Raw genomic sequence first — 16,729 nt, 5'->3', positions numbered from 1 at the left:
TCTTTGGTATAATATAGTCTAGATATATGTATTTCTCTTTCTTTTGGTGTAAACAATATTTTTATTTTGGTATATACAAGTATAAATTATAATCACATACACAATAAGGATCCAGAAACAAGCAACAATTGCTTATATTAATCTGTTTCCTTGGTAGAATTAAATACATTATACACAAATAAATCAAAACTACATGCTCTGTTACACAATAAAAATATTGATATTGTCAGTTGAGTTACATAATGAACTGAAAAGTAAATAAAAATGCAACTGATAAGACGAAATGCTTACAGGTTTATTGTGTGAGTCATTAGTTTGTAAACCTTTTAGTTTTGATAATGAACCTTTGTACCATGAGAAATAAACTAATGTTTTCTTCGTTCGAAATTGTATCTGAACCATTTTATAGAAATTCGGTGTCCATTAGTGCCGTTAGTTTTAGGCTTGCAAATGATATTATCAGCTCTTGTCTTATGTCCGAGTATAATGGGCAAAATAATAAAAAATGTGAGCTAGTTTCTAAGTCACCACAGCGACATTTAGGGGAAGTAACTAAGTTTCTTGGAAACAAGTGACAGTTTAAAGAACTACTATTCATTCTAAGTCGCGCGTGAAGAATTTGGCCATTCCGACATCCAGCATAAAAGTATAAAGGGACGCGATCGTTCTGATTACAAATTTGTTTCTTAAATAGAGAAATAGATTCACAATTTCTAACACTTAAAGGTAAATGATTCCATAATTTGATGGGAGACGGAAGATAATAATCAGAATAAAGATTTGTACGTGATTTAACCTATAATAGATTATTACTTTGTCTTGTACTGTGGTCGTGTCGACCACAGACATAGCCAGGCAATAGCTCTTGCAAATAATTTGGGGTTTTATTATTTAAAATTTTATGAAGCAATATTAATTTGTGGTTACTTCTTCGAACTGAAAGTTTCTCCCATTTGGTTTCTTTATATAACATCGACGCACTTGTGAGCTTAGTCCCCCCTGTAACTATACGAGCGGCGTCCAACTGGAAGTTTATTCATTAAAGATTGATTTCCTGAATCCCAGATAACATCAGCATATTCAATGATAGGTCTTATAAACGATATATATATTTTTTCCAGGGTCATTCTATCTAAAGTGTGTTTTATTTTCCTTAATATATTAAGTCTCTTGTATGCTTTCTGTACAATATAATTAATATGGACATTCCATGAACCATTATTAGAAAAATAGACTCCTAAGTGCTTGTGCTTTTCAACTACATGTAGTTCTTCGTTATTCATGTTTAAAGGTTTGGTGGTAAGGTTTTGAAATTTTACGGGAAATAGTCATGGTTTCAGTTTTCTTGGGGTTGAATTTTTTTTTTTCTTTTCTGTGTTTTATATATAGAAATAATACAATAAGTAACTGTTTATTTTTTTTATATCATTTAAACCAATAGTGTACTTGTAGTTAAAAGATCGATTTATATAGTGTGTTTTTGTTCCGTTCATATGATTTTATTTCCGCTCATATATAATTGATATAGGCTTAACATAAAGAGTCATCTTTTTTATGTTCGGGTTGCGGATAAATTACTAGAGACAAAAGTATCAAAGTATGTACAATCTTAATGTTTTACAATGTAAAATAAATATGTTATGTCAAGCGTCAGCTCATTAAGTGTCTTTTAAAGTTGAAAACTGCATAACCTCATCCTCGATATCAGGATTGAAATGGTGTACTCAAGACGCGCGCTTCATTCACAACAGACTCATTAGTGATGTTCTATCCGAAAGGATAGAATAAAGTTAGAATATGGAGATATTAAAATATCAAGATATATTTCAACAAAAACATATATGCTTCTTTTTTTAGGGGCGTATTCGATTTTAAAAAAAACACTAGAAAATGAAGCCATTAGATAAGGAATAAACCTCATAAGTTAAACAGACTGACAACAGCTTGGCACACTCAAAGCTGGACGGCAAGATAAACAATATAAATAACTCACAAAAAAATAGAACTGTATCATATGCCTGTGGTAATCTCATGTGGTCAGGCAGATCCTGTTCCATGTGTTGCAACAAACGTGGTTTGTTAACATAAAAGTAAAAAGTGAAATCATAAAAATACTGAAATCCGCGGAAAATTAAAAAAGGAAAACCCCTGATCGAATGATAAAACACATCAAACGAATAGACAACAACTGTCATATACAAGCATTTTTAAATGTAAAATCGTTTTACTTTTTATAGATCAGATAGGCACGAAAATGGAGCATATGTTTATTCTGTTCATGTTGATTGCATCTGTCTGTGCAGGTAAGTTTTGTACATTATCATCCTAAGATATCTGATGTATGTATATTGTACAATATCATTCAAAAAAATCATTTCACTTTTCACTTATATATTGATGATTTCCTGTGTCTCACAAATTTCCCTCTGAAATTACTTATGTAACGGTTAAAATGAAGCTATGGATATATATGTATATGAATAACAAAATTTTCCTCTGGTTCTTCGATATTAATATCTTTGGTCTATAAAAAAAGAACAGATTTAAGTAGTTCTACCTTGTGCTTTCAATCATTTATACACGTCATACAATTTTACTTTAATATAAAAAGGCCAGTAATCAATTTATGTATTAATATTAATTATACATAATAATAATTTGATTACAAACTAGTAACTATTTTTAGCAAAACTCAGAGAATGTAAATTTGGCGATATAATAATGTGGATGAAAAACTCACAAGGCTTTCACCTTGATAAAACCTTATATTTTAGCTACTTAAAAAATTGCTGCATATATAACCGTCTATACTCATTTTTTAAGTGAGCTGGCCACGTGGAAGGTACTCGCTTCCGAAATCAAAATCAGGATGCCCACCTGGATGGGCTGAAGGATGTAGATATCAGGATAATGAAGATATACATAATGTTAACGACGTTAGCTACAACCATCACCTCAGTGGTAAGTTCGATGTATTATCTGTTTCATAGTCTTATTTATATATAAACGTTTTATTTGTGAAATGATAGCATTAAATAATTAAATCGATAGCAATCTTACATACATTTACTTACTAAAGATATCCAAATATTTATTATAGGAAATCCAAATTCAATGATTTATCTTTATGTGTTGATCTGTACCTTTTGTAGCTATACAAACAGGTTTATCAACTGTAATTATGTGCATCGAAATTATAATTTGAATCATACAAAACATCCTCAGGAATACATTTATGAGGTGTCTCTTGATATATAAAAATGATGTTTTTTTTTGCATCATGTGATTTTGATGGGGAAACGATTACTGGAATAACTTTTTTGTGGTGTCTTGTATTTCTGTCGTTTATTTGTTGCTTCTGGTCCGGTCAACCTTTAATCAAGAAACAATATAAACAAAAATAAATAAATAACATGTATTAGCATTCAAAATACTTATACATAAATTGAAAAAAAGCGCGAACAGATCACTTCGTACATTGCTAGACTACGAAAATAAACCCTGGCATATCAACAAGACGATATTTGAATAACAGAGGTAGAATTTGATATGATCTGAAAGACAGTTGTGAAAATCACTGACAATTGCCTTATAAATTTAAAATTATGTGATAGATATACAACTTACTGTTATATACAACTAGGAATTTTTGGCAGAAACACGAAGCTGTGTTACTGTACAAAAACATCCTACAGTGGATCAGGATCCTGGCCACGTGGAAATTATTGTATTGCGAGATATGGTCGTTCATGTCCTTCCGGTAAGTCTGTAATTTTTATTGGTATTCGGAAGTTATGGAATATAACATTTAGTATTTATGTCTACGCTAAGAAAGCGTTAGAAAAAGATAATATTTGGAACAATTAAAAGTTACGTTATCTGTTGATTGTTAAATTTGATCATATCAATGAACCAGAAATGGCATCGACCAAGTGATTGTAAAAAAACGTTTATGTTTTTCTCTCGTTTATCTTTTCGATGATATCATCTCTACAACAGGTTCTTTTATGTTTTTGTTTCAAATATGTTGGCCTCGATCATCACTAAACAGATCATTGTTGTCGAACTGTTCATTCAATTTAGTAAAATTGGTAACGTTTGATACTAATAGCATACAAATTATATCTATGCAGCTGTCCTTGGGGTTGCAATGGTAATATTGTAAATAAAATGATAATAGATAAAAAAAAAAAATTAAAACAAAACTCTTATTATAGGATTTAGAACAGGCAGTATCTATTGGGATGATGAAGACCACAACAATGCTAATTCAAAGAATGGATTTCTTCCAGATGGAACATATAATAGAAACACAAGGATATACTACTGTTGCAGGTATATCGTTATTCAAAATATTCTTTCTTTGATTGAAATGTTATGGAAGAAAAGTATGATTGCATTTGAGATAATTTTTTTTACATTTTGAGAATGAGTTTGTCCCTTATTTAACAAATCAAAGGACACTTCAAAACGGTAAGCCATTTATCCAATGTCATAATCAAAATCCCCAACACATCAAATGGATAAAAAAACAGCTGTCATATGCTGACTTTGTACAGGCAAACCCGCATTGTAATATTTTGATTGTTTCAAATTGAACTAAATCAAATAAAAGGGAGGTAATCCAATGTAAAAGTTCGTATGAAAAATGAAAGTAAAAAGTAAGGTTCAAAACGTCTGTTAGACTAAACGAAGAGTAAGAATACTTCGGTTGATCGAAAACAAAATTGCATACTGTGTTCTGACAAAGACCCCACTTAATGACTTAATGCATTTCATAACAAGAAAATCTACATTTATAATGATTTCATATTACTGCCAATCTGTTTAATAGATCTGATGGACCTTCTTACAGAAGCATAGTATTACCAACTAGTAAGCCCTTCTATTTGTACCATTACACATCAACACTATGCCAGCGTGTGCGAGGAATGAGCGCACGTGAGGAATTTGTGAAAACAGATGATGAGGATACTCATAACTACAGTGCCGATGGTGGCAGTCATCCAAAGAAAACTGAGACAACCAGAATACACTACTGTTATTATTCTTAATGACTCTTCAATTGTTGTCATCATAAACTATAAGCTTGTTACTTTGATGAATTCTGACAATGATCCAACACCGGAAGAAAACATTTCATTTTAGTAGTTTTTAAACTTTATTCCTGAATTACTTGTTTCTCTTTTTACACTGTAAATTTGTCTATAATTAATTAAGTATAATCAATATCATGTGTGATAATGACCATTGTTAAATTACATTGGAAATTGCATAGATTAATATTCTTATTTGAAAAAGCTTTGTTCTTTCAAGTTATTAATGGACATGAAACATTTCCTAGTTTCAGTTGGTTTACCAACTATTCAATCAATGAATTAGTTAAGCCGATTGGTTGGAAGGAGGAACATCTTGTTTCCAAGAACTTAGTTCACGAAAATTTGAATTTGATTAAAAAACATGTGATCAGCAAACCAATTGTGGTTTTAACAGAAAACCGAAATCTATTTCTTTAATTGATGAGTGAACCATATAACAAATTAATAAAATTTTCTGTTTATTTCACAGTTATTTCGTTGTGCATATCGTTTTGACAATAAAATCAAATACAAAAAAATCATTCCTGCTCTGTCTCAAAAAGATTAATTCTAGTTCTAACTGACACTATAGACATTATATGTTAAAGAGGTCTATAATTCAGAATGAAAGCTTCAGGCATTCTATATTTTGACCTTAACTAACCTAAACAAATCCCCACTTTACTCCACATTCATCACCCAAATTTATTCAAGAACATATAATTACATCTTCATACTTAATTTCCTGCATAAAATATAAAGCAATTAATTGAAATAATCGGAAGACAAAATACATATAAAGCATATGCAAACTGAAAGTATAAAGATAAAGTTTTAATGCGGTCATAGAAAACGGGTTCGGATTTGCTGTAAATGTAATCACAAAAGTCATATACACTTGTCAATATACATTTTGTATTTCATAAATGTTGTCCTTTAGTAGATTTCGTTAAAGTTATTCTTGTCTTGCGGTTGATGTCACATCCAATTAAAAACACTATTTTTTTTTGTATTATATACATGTAATAAGATAAAACGACAAAAAAAGTTACTGACGATCAGGATGTACAATAACGGAACTTATAAACAACTTGGAACATGCTCAACATTCGAAAAAGTAAAAAGTAACCCTAATTTTAAAAATAAAATCTTTGATTATATTTTTCTTAATATGCAAATGTGTGCAAATGATTTGTCTTGCTTTTTTGTCTTTTGAAACTCTAATAGAATTACAAACAGAACATGTGTCAAATGAATTAACCTTGCAATAACCAGAAACGCCAATCAGCCATAGAGGCTCATACGAAACATCTACCTTTTCCAGTCTATGATTCAATTTATTTTAACACTCCTAAGCTATTTATAAACACTTTCCCCTTACTCATATAGACCCAGACTGGGGAGTGTTTGTGGATCCGAATCCATTGTTGTAATTTGAAATGCCAATCTTCAAAGAAAAATTACCATTTTTTTTTTTATAAATGACAAAAACAAAACTAAACACTTCGAACTTTGTCAACACCACAATAGGTAACACATGTTTTAAAAATACAGAAGATCGACCGTTTTATATTTCACATGGCCATAAAAGAGGGAGGTTCGGCATGCCACAAATCGAGGTACAACCCACCATTTTTCCTTTAAAAATTTCCTGTACCAAGTCATATATATGGCCATTGTTATATTATAGTTCGTTTCTTTGTATGTTACATTTTAACGTTGTGTCGTATGTTTTCTCTTATTTTTTAGTGTGAATTCACATTACTATAAGACGTGTCACGGTACTTATATATTCTAAATTCATGTATTTGGTTTTGATGTTATATTTGTTATTCTCATAGGATTTTGTCTAATGCTTAGTCCGTTTCTGTGTGTGTGTGTGTTTTACATTTTAATGTTGTGTCGTTGTTCTCCTCTTCTATTTAATGCGTTTCCTACAGTTTTAGTTTTGTTTTTTGTCCAGGGATTTATGAGTTTTGAACAGCGGTATACTACTGTTGCCTTTATTTAGGCAACTTTGTTCCATCTTGAACAGGAAAACTAGTGGCAAGTTGTACTCCATGGAAAGAAGATTCAAATCGACAAGACAAAAATTGCCCAGATCTCCAAATGATTTATCAGGATATCTGGACTTTTTCCAACAAAAACACGAATACTTCTTTTCTCTAAAGGGGTATCCGTTTTAAAAAGAAACAAGAAGCGGAAGCCATCAGATGAGTAATCAATCATATAGGATGAACAGAAAACAGCTTAGGAAAAGAAAAACGATAGAAAGACAAACAATATATAGCTCACTAAAAAAAAAATAAAGACAAATCTTGTGGTGATAGCATGTGTTACGGAAGGACAGACATATCTTGTCCCACGCATCCGTCGTGTTATTTTAGCACAAAAAGTATTTCATTTTACGTTTAACAGATCAGATAGGAACGAATCAAGATGGTGAATATGTTAATTCTGTTCTTGATGATTGAATATGTTTGGGCAGGTAGGTTTTGTACATTTTCCTCCTAATATATGAGGTACTTTATATTGATGCACCGTAATTAATGAATGTATATTGTACAATATCTTTCACAGAATAAAGAATCCTTTAACAGAAGCATTTTACTTTTCACTTATATATAACTGATGAAATTAAATCCAGAAAAGCGCTACGGGTGCATGAAATTATTAAACATGTTGTTTTTAATTTTACGAGATTATATACCCGCGGTGCGATAATCTATAATATTTGTGAAATACCTTCATCTAAAATTCTTACTTTAATAATCATATTGAAAATAAAATAATGATCTCTAGCAAGTGAACAAATTTTTTTATTGTGATATTCTTTTTTATGTCCGTCATCAATAATAATAATAATAATAATAATAATAATAATAGCTTTATTTAAAAATTTGATGACATGTTTTAGGTCAACACCGACCCCCTCCCAAATAACATATACACAAACCGGCCATGAAGGAAGGGTATTTAAAATTACCAATATCCGTCCGTATGTCCCAAAATTGGTTTCCGTTCTGTAACAAATTTTATGAAACTTATACATAATGCTCAAAGCTATATATAATGCTTATTAACATAAAACACAGATAACGTTTGAATCGACATAGTTATGCCCTATAAATGGAAAAAAAATAAGGAATTATTTTCTCCTCTCTTTTAATTTCGTTTGCCTCAAACACATTTTATGAAACTTATATGCTTATTACCACAAAACATTGATTAAGTTTGAATTTTGGTGGCCTCATCTTTACTGTTCGAGAGTTATGACCCTTTATAAATGGAAAAATTGCTGAAATCATTTTCTCCTTTCCCTAGCTTTCGTTTTCCACAAACAAATTGTATGAAACTTTCAAACAATGTTAAATACCACAAAATTCAGATTAAGCACACAGTTGGCTAGTGTCAGTTTTACCGTTACTGAGTTTTGTTCCGCTATCTTTTATTTGCAAGTAGTGTTATCATCTGTGTCCCATGGTCACATATCCCTTTTATTTTATCTGGTGTCTGTTAACCCAACAACACATGTCAGATACCTTTGTGTACATTTATATTGATGACATTTTTTTAAAGTTGTTTTTTTAAGTGACAAGTTTTTGGCCTATAGCATTCGTTGGACATGTTAGATTTCGGAGAATACTGTCTGTTTTCATGTTGGTTAGTTTAACAAGAAATACTTAAGGGAAGTCAATGATACGTGGTATGTTGTGTACTATAAAACAGTTAAAGGAGCATTTGCATATCTCATTATACTGGTATAAGGGTCTGATTTCCAAAATCACTGATTAATTTATATGCTGAATCTGATAAGTTCAGTTTTAGACACCAGTAATGGTACGTCAACAGTATTTGGTGTGTTGTTGTCAGAATTACAATATCTCATTAGTGGATTAGTTGGTCAATCTCCTTATAAAAAAGAAGATGGGGTATGATCACCAATGAGACAACTCTCCACAAGAGACCAAAACGACACAGTATTAACAACTATAGGTCACAGTACGGCCTTCGACAATGAACAAAGGCCATACCGCATAGTTATTTATAAAAGGCACTGAAATGTCATATTACACCTTAAAATTAAAAGGTCAAATCTCAAAACAATAACAGTAGGACCACAATCAACATCATCTTCAAGATTATAGGTATATATGGCACGTTTGTATAAACATGTCCAACACAAATGCCCAACGTACTTTAAATATAAAAAAGAAGATATGGTATGATTGCCAATGAGACAACTATCCACAAAAGACCAAAATGACACAAACATTAACAATTATATATCACCGTACGGCCTTCAAAGTTCGTCTCGGACGGACGGACGGACAGACATACAGACAAAAAAACATAATGCCAATAAAAAGGGCATAAAAACACAAATTTACCGAAACAATGATTATTGTGCTACCAGCAATATGATGCCAGGTTGTTTAAAAACTCTTTTTTAAACATCTGTGTTGCCTGCTGAAGAAGATTGAATGTATATGATCAATATGAAATTTTATCAGTTTCATTGAGTGTTGTAGCAGTTAAGATCATCTGTATTTGTATCTGCCATATCTCGTATACTGTTGTTACTTAAAAACATAATATAGCTTGAAAGAAACACTTCCGAAATTTGAACAATTTTTTACTTATGATACTGGGAAGATCCTGAAAAGATTTTACAGTTTGTTTGTGGACAGGGCCAACAATGAAATTAACACTACAAAGGAGCACAAATAGAATCATATAAATGTAACATGCTTGCGGGTTCTTGGATGCAATGTATATTAGAATCACACCATGCAGAAATGCACCTAAAGTCCGCATCTTATTTAGCGCTTTTCCTGCTATCAGAATTTTTTTATCGGAAACATTTGACAATACATGCTTCTGCTTTACGTTAATCTCTGCAGCGCGTTTGAACCCACTCAGTTAGATGTGTCCCCTTAAAAGAATCAATGTTAAACATGTTTATGTATTCAAAAAGAAGTTATTCCAAGTGTTGAAAGAAAATTCCCGAATGGAAAGTTTGAAATGCACAAAATTTGATTACAGGAACGTACATATTATTTACACGATGCAGTCATAGTATTTTGGCCAATATGCGGATGTGATGGCAATAGTTAATTTTATTTAAATAATAGTTATTTAAGGTACCAGGATTATAATTTAGTACGCCAGACGCGCGTTTTGTCTACATAAGACTTATATAAATATATGAACGATTGACACTGATTTAAAAAAGTGTCTCCTTCACGACAGTCTTGAACATTAAAACTTAATATTAGATAAAAGACGCTGCTTTTTTAGTGTTTGGTATAGGATTGCTGTCACTGTGCACCACATTTCAACATAGAAAGTTCTTGTGGGAAAAAAAGGATCTCTCTATGATCTGTGTTCACGCTTGTATGTTAAAACTATACTAACTTCTACAACCTTAATGTCTAATTCATTTTGGTAGCTTACAGATAATAGAATTACATTATAAGACTTCCTTCTTTTAAGTTCTTAAAACAAAAACCAAAACCAACATTCAAGTACTATCAAACTATACAAGTAATAAGAGAACATTAAACGAAATGATCAGTCGAGTTAATAATTCAATGACAGAATATTTATAACATTTGAAGGGTGTTTTCAGTTATTGTAATTTTTTTCAGATTGCAGTACAATTATCAATGGATATTTGCCCAATCCATACGACTGTTCGTCCTTCATACAATGTGGACATGGTATTTCTTATACCATGCCCTGTCCCGTTGGACTACACTGGAACCGGCGTATTAATGTTTGTGACTGGCCCTCAAACGCTGGTTGTGTCATAGGTATGTAAAGAAGACAGACAGAAACAGACATAGCATAAACAACTACATTTATCGCTCAGGTTAAAGGCGACATAAAGAAACAGATATAGCATAAACAACTACTAAGGCTTTGAATGTTATTTTTGTTTTATACTTTATATCGTTTGATTGTTTAGACTCTTACATTATTAATGTGTATGGTATTCCAGAAACTCATCCGTACGCCATGATTGTCTAGACTCTTGTATTATTAATGTGTATGGTACTAGTATTCCAAAACTCATCCCGTACGCCATGATTGTCTAGACTCTTGCATTTTTAATATGTATGGTAATCAAGAAACTCATCCCGTACGCCATGATTGTCTAGACTCTTGCATTATTGATATGTATGGTAATCAAGAAACTCATCCCGTACGCCATGATTGTCTAGACTCTTGCATTATTAATATGTATGGTAATCAAGAAACTCATCCCGTACGCCATGATTGTCTAGACTCTTGCATTATTAATGTATATGGTAATCAAGAAACTCATCCCGTACGTTATGATTGTCTAGACTCTTGCATTATTAATTTGTATGGTATTCCAGAAACTCATTCCGAGCGCCATGATTGTCTAGACTCTTGCATTATTAATATGTATGGTATTCCAGAAACTCATTCCGAGCGCCATGATTGTCTACACTATTGCATTATTAATGTGTATGGTATTCCAGAAACTCATCCCGTACGCCATGATTGTTTACACTCTTACATTATTAATTTGTTTGGTATTCCAGAAACTCATTCCGTACGCCATCATTTTATTAAATGTATATATAAGTTTTTCTTTTCATTTTGATGAACATGTTTAAGATCTCGATTTTAGACTTCAGTGTTTTATGGACGTCATCTCGGGTTAGTTGACCATAATGGGATTATCAGTATCGGGTTGGTTGAACTTTATGGGATATCAGTATCGGGATGGTTGGGTATATTAAAATATCTCAGATGACCACGGTTATCTTCCAATTGATATTCATATTTCATATATCACTGAATGATATTCATATGTCTTATGGCTTCTGCGATATTGCACTTTTCATCCATTTCTATTATAGAATTAGTGTAAGCCATTCGAATAGTATCGAGTTTGCCATGCTTGTAATTGAACAAAATAATAATTTAAATGCAATAACTGTGTTTAGCAAAATATTTAAACCTCAGAGAATGTAAATTTTGGAATATAATCATGTGGATGAAAAACTCACCACCGATACCAGTCTTATAACTTAATAAGCCCTACTATTATAGTTAGTTAAAACATGATGTAACCGTCTAAAATAATTTTTAAGTGAGCTGGCCACGTGGAAGGTACTCGCTTCCAAAATCAAAATCAGGATGTCCACCTGGATGGGCTGAAGGATGTATATATCAGGATAATGAAGATATACATAATGTGAACGATGTCAGATACAACCATCACTTTAATGGTAAGTTCGATGTATTATTTTTCAATAGTCTTACTAACTTTTATCTGTGAAATTACAGCTAAAAGTTTGCAAGGCACAATTCAAAAACTGCAATCTAACATGTAATAACTTATTAAATATATCCAAAGATTTCTTTTAGAAAATCCAATATGATTGATTCATCGATATACGTTAATATGTACTGTTTGTACCTGTTCAAACAGGGTTAGTAACTATAAATTATGTGCATCGGAATAATAATTTGAATCATACAAACCATCAACAAAAATATATTAAAGTGAAGTCTCTGGATATATAAAAATGTGTTGTTGGGTGTTTGTTTTTTTTGTATCATGTGATTTTGTAAGGGGAAATATTATTGGGAGTGCTATTTTATGGTGTCTGGTAGTTCTGTCGATTATTTGTAGCTTTCTGTTCGTTCAACGTTTATACAAAAAACAAAACAAAATTAAAAACAAATGCATTAGCATTAAAAACATATAGACATAAGTTGAAAAAAGAGACGCAAACAGATCACTTTGAACATTGTTTGATTAAGAAAAAAGGAATCATGGCATATCAACACGATGATATTTAAATAACAGACTTAGAAAGTGATATGACTCGAAAGACAGTTGTGAACATGTATCTGACACTGTCCAGTTGATTCTAAAGTTATGTAATAAATTTGCATATACGTCTTACTGTTATATACAAACAGGTATTTTCGGCAGAAACACAAAGCTGTGTTACTGTACCAAAATAACATATGGTGGATCGGGATCCTGGCCACGTGGAAACTATTGTATTGCCAGGAAAGGGGGTTCCTGTCCTTCTGGTAAGTCGGAGTTTTTATTGGCTTTTGGGAAGATAGTTATCAAATGTACCAGGATTATAATTCAAAACACGTTATATAATTTCATGCGTCCAATGCGCTTTTCTGGGTGAACCTTCACCAGGAACCCTCAAAGCCAAATATTTAAAAGCCTATGATTTATAAGAACCGAAACAATTGACCAGCTTTATGACTGAAAGAACATAATTTTAGATATAAGTAGCCAAATCCATCTCAGGCGAAGTTTTCCTGTGTTAGGTGAAAACTTAGTTTCTTTATGATTTCAAAATTTATAAACAGACAATTGTAGATAGGGTTATTATAAATCATGTACGACTGAAGAACTGACTGTTGAGCTGAAATTGGTTTTCGTTTCAACAATGTTATTGTTTGTGTGGACAGGTCAGTAAACTATCAAAGTTGAGAAATCAGTTACTTGATTAATATGACCATATCAAGGAACCGAAAGTGACATTGGTGACGACTCAGTGGTTTATGTTTTTCGATTTAATCAGCGCGTTTTTTTGTCTTTTTTTCAAATATTTTATGCATTACTAAGGAGATTGTTATCGTCGTTATGCGTATCAAGATAAAAAAAAATGGTACCATTTGATACGATAACAATAAAATGTATATATCCCTGCGGTTATACCTAGGCTTGAAATGGTTTTAAGTATATCTTTTTTTTTTTTATTCAATAAAGCGTAATACCAACATGGAACAGGTATTAGAAAAATAAAGTTCGTATCAATATGTAATTGAACAGATAATTGAATTACTACGCGTGACTTTATCTTGCAGATTTCTAAAATTCTTTATCCTTACCAAATATAAAGATTAAGATCAAATTTATTTGTATAGGATTCAGAACAGGCAGTATATATTGGTTTGACGAAGACCACAACAATGCTAATTCAAAGAACGGAATTCTTCCAGATGGTACCTATAATAGAAACACAAGGATATACTACTGTTGCAGGTAAATATAAATTCCACAACTGCAAAAAGTGTTTTACGAGGCTTGCCGAGCTTTTTAAATAGTTACAATTTAACTGTCGAGAGTGGAGAAATATCATAATACACGAGTAATAGTGGTGGAATCTGTTTCTCTAATGATTTTTATCCTTTTTTTTCAAAGATTTGAAGAAAGTTGTGTACTTTTTATGTGAAAATTCAAAAGAAACAAAAGAAAATTTAACGTCACAATAAAATTTCCACAAATCATTTGCTAAGAACAAATTTTTCACTAGAAAATTAGAAATATTTTTCTCACACCGGTCAGGAAATGTGAGAATAGCATGAAAATTAGAGAAGTCATTATTCAAAACATTCTTTCTTTGTAGGAACTTTTCTGTATGTAAACTGTATACCTCATGTTAATACTTTAGTATGGTTGTTAATCACATCAAAATAAGAAGAACAGTATAATTGCCTTTGAGATAATGATCAGATAATGTCCAAGTGACGTGCACATCTCAAGTTGTCTTCCTTGTCTTTGTTTTATTGACATTTTGAGATTAAAACATATTTGTCGCATATTTAAAGGAGAATTCAAAGGAAACTTAAAAAAAAAAAAATTAAAGAGGAAGTAATCCTTTGTGAAAGTTAAAAGAAAAAAACAAGGTTAAAACGTCTGTCAGACTACTAGAAAAGTAAAAATACTTGCAGTTTACAACAAACTAAGTTCAGACATATGTTCACTTAATGCATTTCAAGACCAAAATGTCTACATTTATAATAATTTCACATTATTGCATCTCTATTTAATAGATCTGATGGATCTTCCTACAGAAACATAGTATTACCAACAAGTAAGCCCTTCTATTTGTACCAGTACACATCAACATTATGTCAGCGCGTGCGTGGAATGAGCGCACGTGAGGAATTTGTAAAAACAGACGACGAAGATATTCATAACAACACTAGTGCCGATGGTGGAAGCCACCCAAAGAAAACTGAGAGAACCAGAATATACTACTGTTATTATTCTTAATGATTTTACTTATCTTAAGAAATTAACACAACCAAAGTACACTTCTGATATTACTCTTAGTGACTTTACTTATCTTAAGAAATTAACACAACCAAAGTACACTTCTGATATTACTCTTAGTGACTTTACTTATCTAAAGAAATTAACACAACCAAAGTACACTTCTGATATTACTCTTAGTGACTTTACTCATCTAAAGAAAACTGACACAACCAGAGTACACCACTGTTATTACTCTTAGTGACTTAACTCTTCAACTATTTGTCATCATAGACTATAAGCCTGTTACTTTGATAAATTTACTCTTCTTTCAATTTTTACACTGTGATCTTTTGCTATAATAAAAGAATTATACTCAATATCATGTGTAATAATGGCCATTGTTTGAATAACATTTTTAAGCATTAAGCAGTGGTGGATCAAACCATTTTAAAAGGGGTTCCAATCCAGGATTAAGGGGGTTCCAATTGTATGTCCCCATTCAACAGCATTAATCGTCATAAAAAGATTGTTTTAATCCCCCGTCCCCAACCCTCTAGATGCGTCACTGTTAAGCCTTGATAGGCTTATTCAAAAAGCTTTGGTCTTTTAAGATACAAATGAGCTTGACACATTACCAGGTAAAGTTAGAAACCTTTTCCAAACTGTTAAATCAATGAACTTGTTAAGTCCATTGGCTATTTATTCGTTTTCTGAAAAAGGTTGGAAGGTAAACAACATCTTTTTTTTTTTATGAATATCAGTTTATGAACATTTTTATTTAATTTTCAAACTCAATGGAAGTCAGTTTGCTCTCAACATTTTTTCTGTGATAATCAAACAACTTATGTTCTTAACAGAAAACATAAACATAATTGTTTTAATAGATAAGCAAACCATCTAACAAAATAAATAATTCTTTCACAGATTTTCATAGTGTGTCAAATGCAAACAAATGTCGTGCAGTATATGTATGAAGCGCACCTTTGATGTTTCAGGTATTGTCTTAACCCATATTGTTGAATCCGTTTGATTAAATATATATGATAAACATGTGGATTCAAATAATGGATTAAAATAGAAATGCACTTGTTTATGATCATGAGAAACCGTTTGATTATTGCTTTTGTCAAAATTACTTTTAATCTCCTTTATTTGGAATGTGTATTCAAGTCATAAATACCGTCAGATATTTCATTTAACGAGCAAATGTGACTGTCAATATTTTTTCATAAAAACGGACTGTTCGTTTTGATGCCTGTCCCAAGTCAGTAGCTATAGCCTATGGCCTTTGTTAGTCTTGTATGATTTGTAATGTAACTCATTTATATGTTTTTGAGTTCAGTATGGCCTCCATTATCACTGAACTTGTGCCGTTTATGTAAAGGGGCTAGCTGAAGTACGCCTTCAGGTACGGGATTTTTTCGCTGTGTTGAAGACCTGTTGGCGGCCTTTAAGTGTTTTAATTATTTGGTCGGATTATTGTCTCTTTGACATTCTCCATTTCCAGTCTTAATCTTATTTTCATTGTGCATGACAAAATATAGAAACGCACATATAAGCGGTCATTGTTAACAATACTTTGATTGAATATTTA

At 31.6% G+C, this 16,729-nt stretch overlaps 1 protein-coding gene across 1 annotated transcript; it reads left to right on the top strand.

The window, feature by feature from the left end:
- The first annotated feature begins 1,474 nt into the window (after window positions 1-1,474).
- On the top strand, window positions 1,475-15,512 carry LOC134723084 (uncharacterized). The gene is made up of 11 exons (XM_063586723.1): window positions 1,475-1,597; window positions 2,238-2,303; window positions 2,824-2,961; window positions 3,644-3,760; window positions 4,218-4,335; window positions 4,835-5,049; window positions 10,730-10,894; window positions 12,209-12,346; window positions 13,047-13,163; window positions 14,022-14,139; window positions 14,931-15,512. The coding sequence occupies exons 2-11, from the start codon at window positions 2,255-2,257 to the stop codon at window positions 15,151-15,153; spliced, it is 1,398 nt and encodes a 465-aa protein (XP_063442793.1). The 5' UTR covers window positions 1,475-1,597; window positions 2,238-2,254; the 3' UTR covers window positions 15,154-15,512.
- Window positions 15,513-16,729: the final 1,217 nt, after the last annotated feature.

This window comes from Mytilus trossulus, chromosome 6, assembly GCF_036588685.1.
Source record: "Mytilus trossulus isolate FHL-02 chromosome 6, PNRI_Mtr1.1.1.hap1, whole genome shotgun sequence".
Classification (NCBI taxonomy): Eukaryota; Metazoa; Mollusca; class Bivalvia; order Mytilida; family Mytilidae; genus Mytilus; species Mytilus trossulus.
Note: the sequence above shows the minus strand (reverse complement) of the source record. Positions and strands in the feature narration are given on the sequence as shown.

Excerpts from the sequence above, each read along its gene's own strand:
- LOC134723084 (XM_063586723.1), top strand. The coding sequence starts at position 2,255 with ATGGAGCATATGTTTATTCTGTTCATGTTGATTGCATCTGTCTGTGCA. Across the intron at positions 12,347-13,046 it reads ATACAACCATCACTTTAATG|GTATTTTCGGCAGAAACACA; the intron begins GTAAGTTCGATG and ends ATATACAAACAG. Across the intron at positions 13,164-14,021 it reads AGGGGGTTCCTGTCCTTCTG|GATTCAGAACAGGCAGTATA; the intron begins GTAAGTCGGAGT and ends TTATTTGTATAG.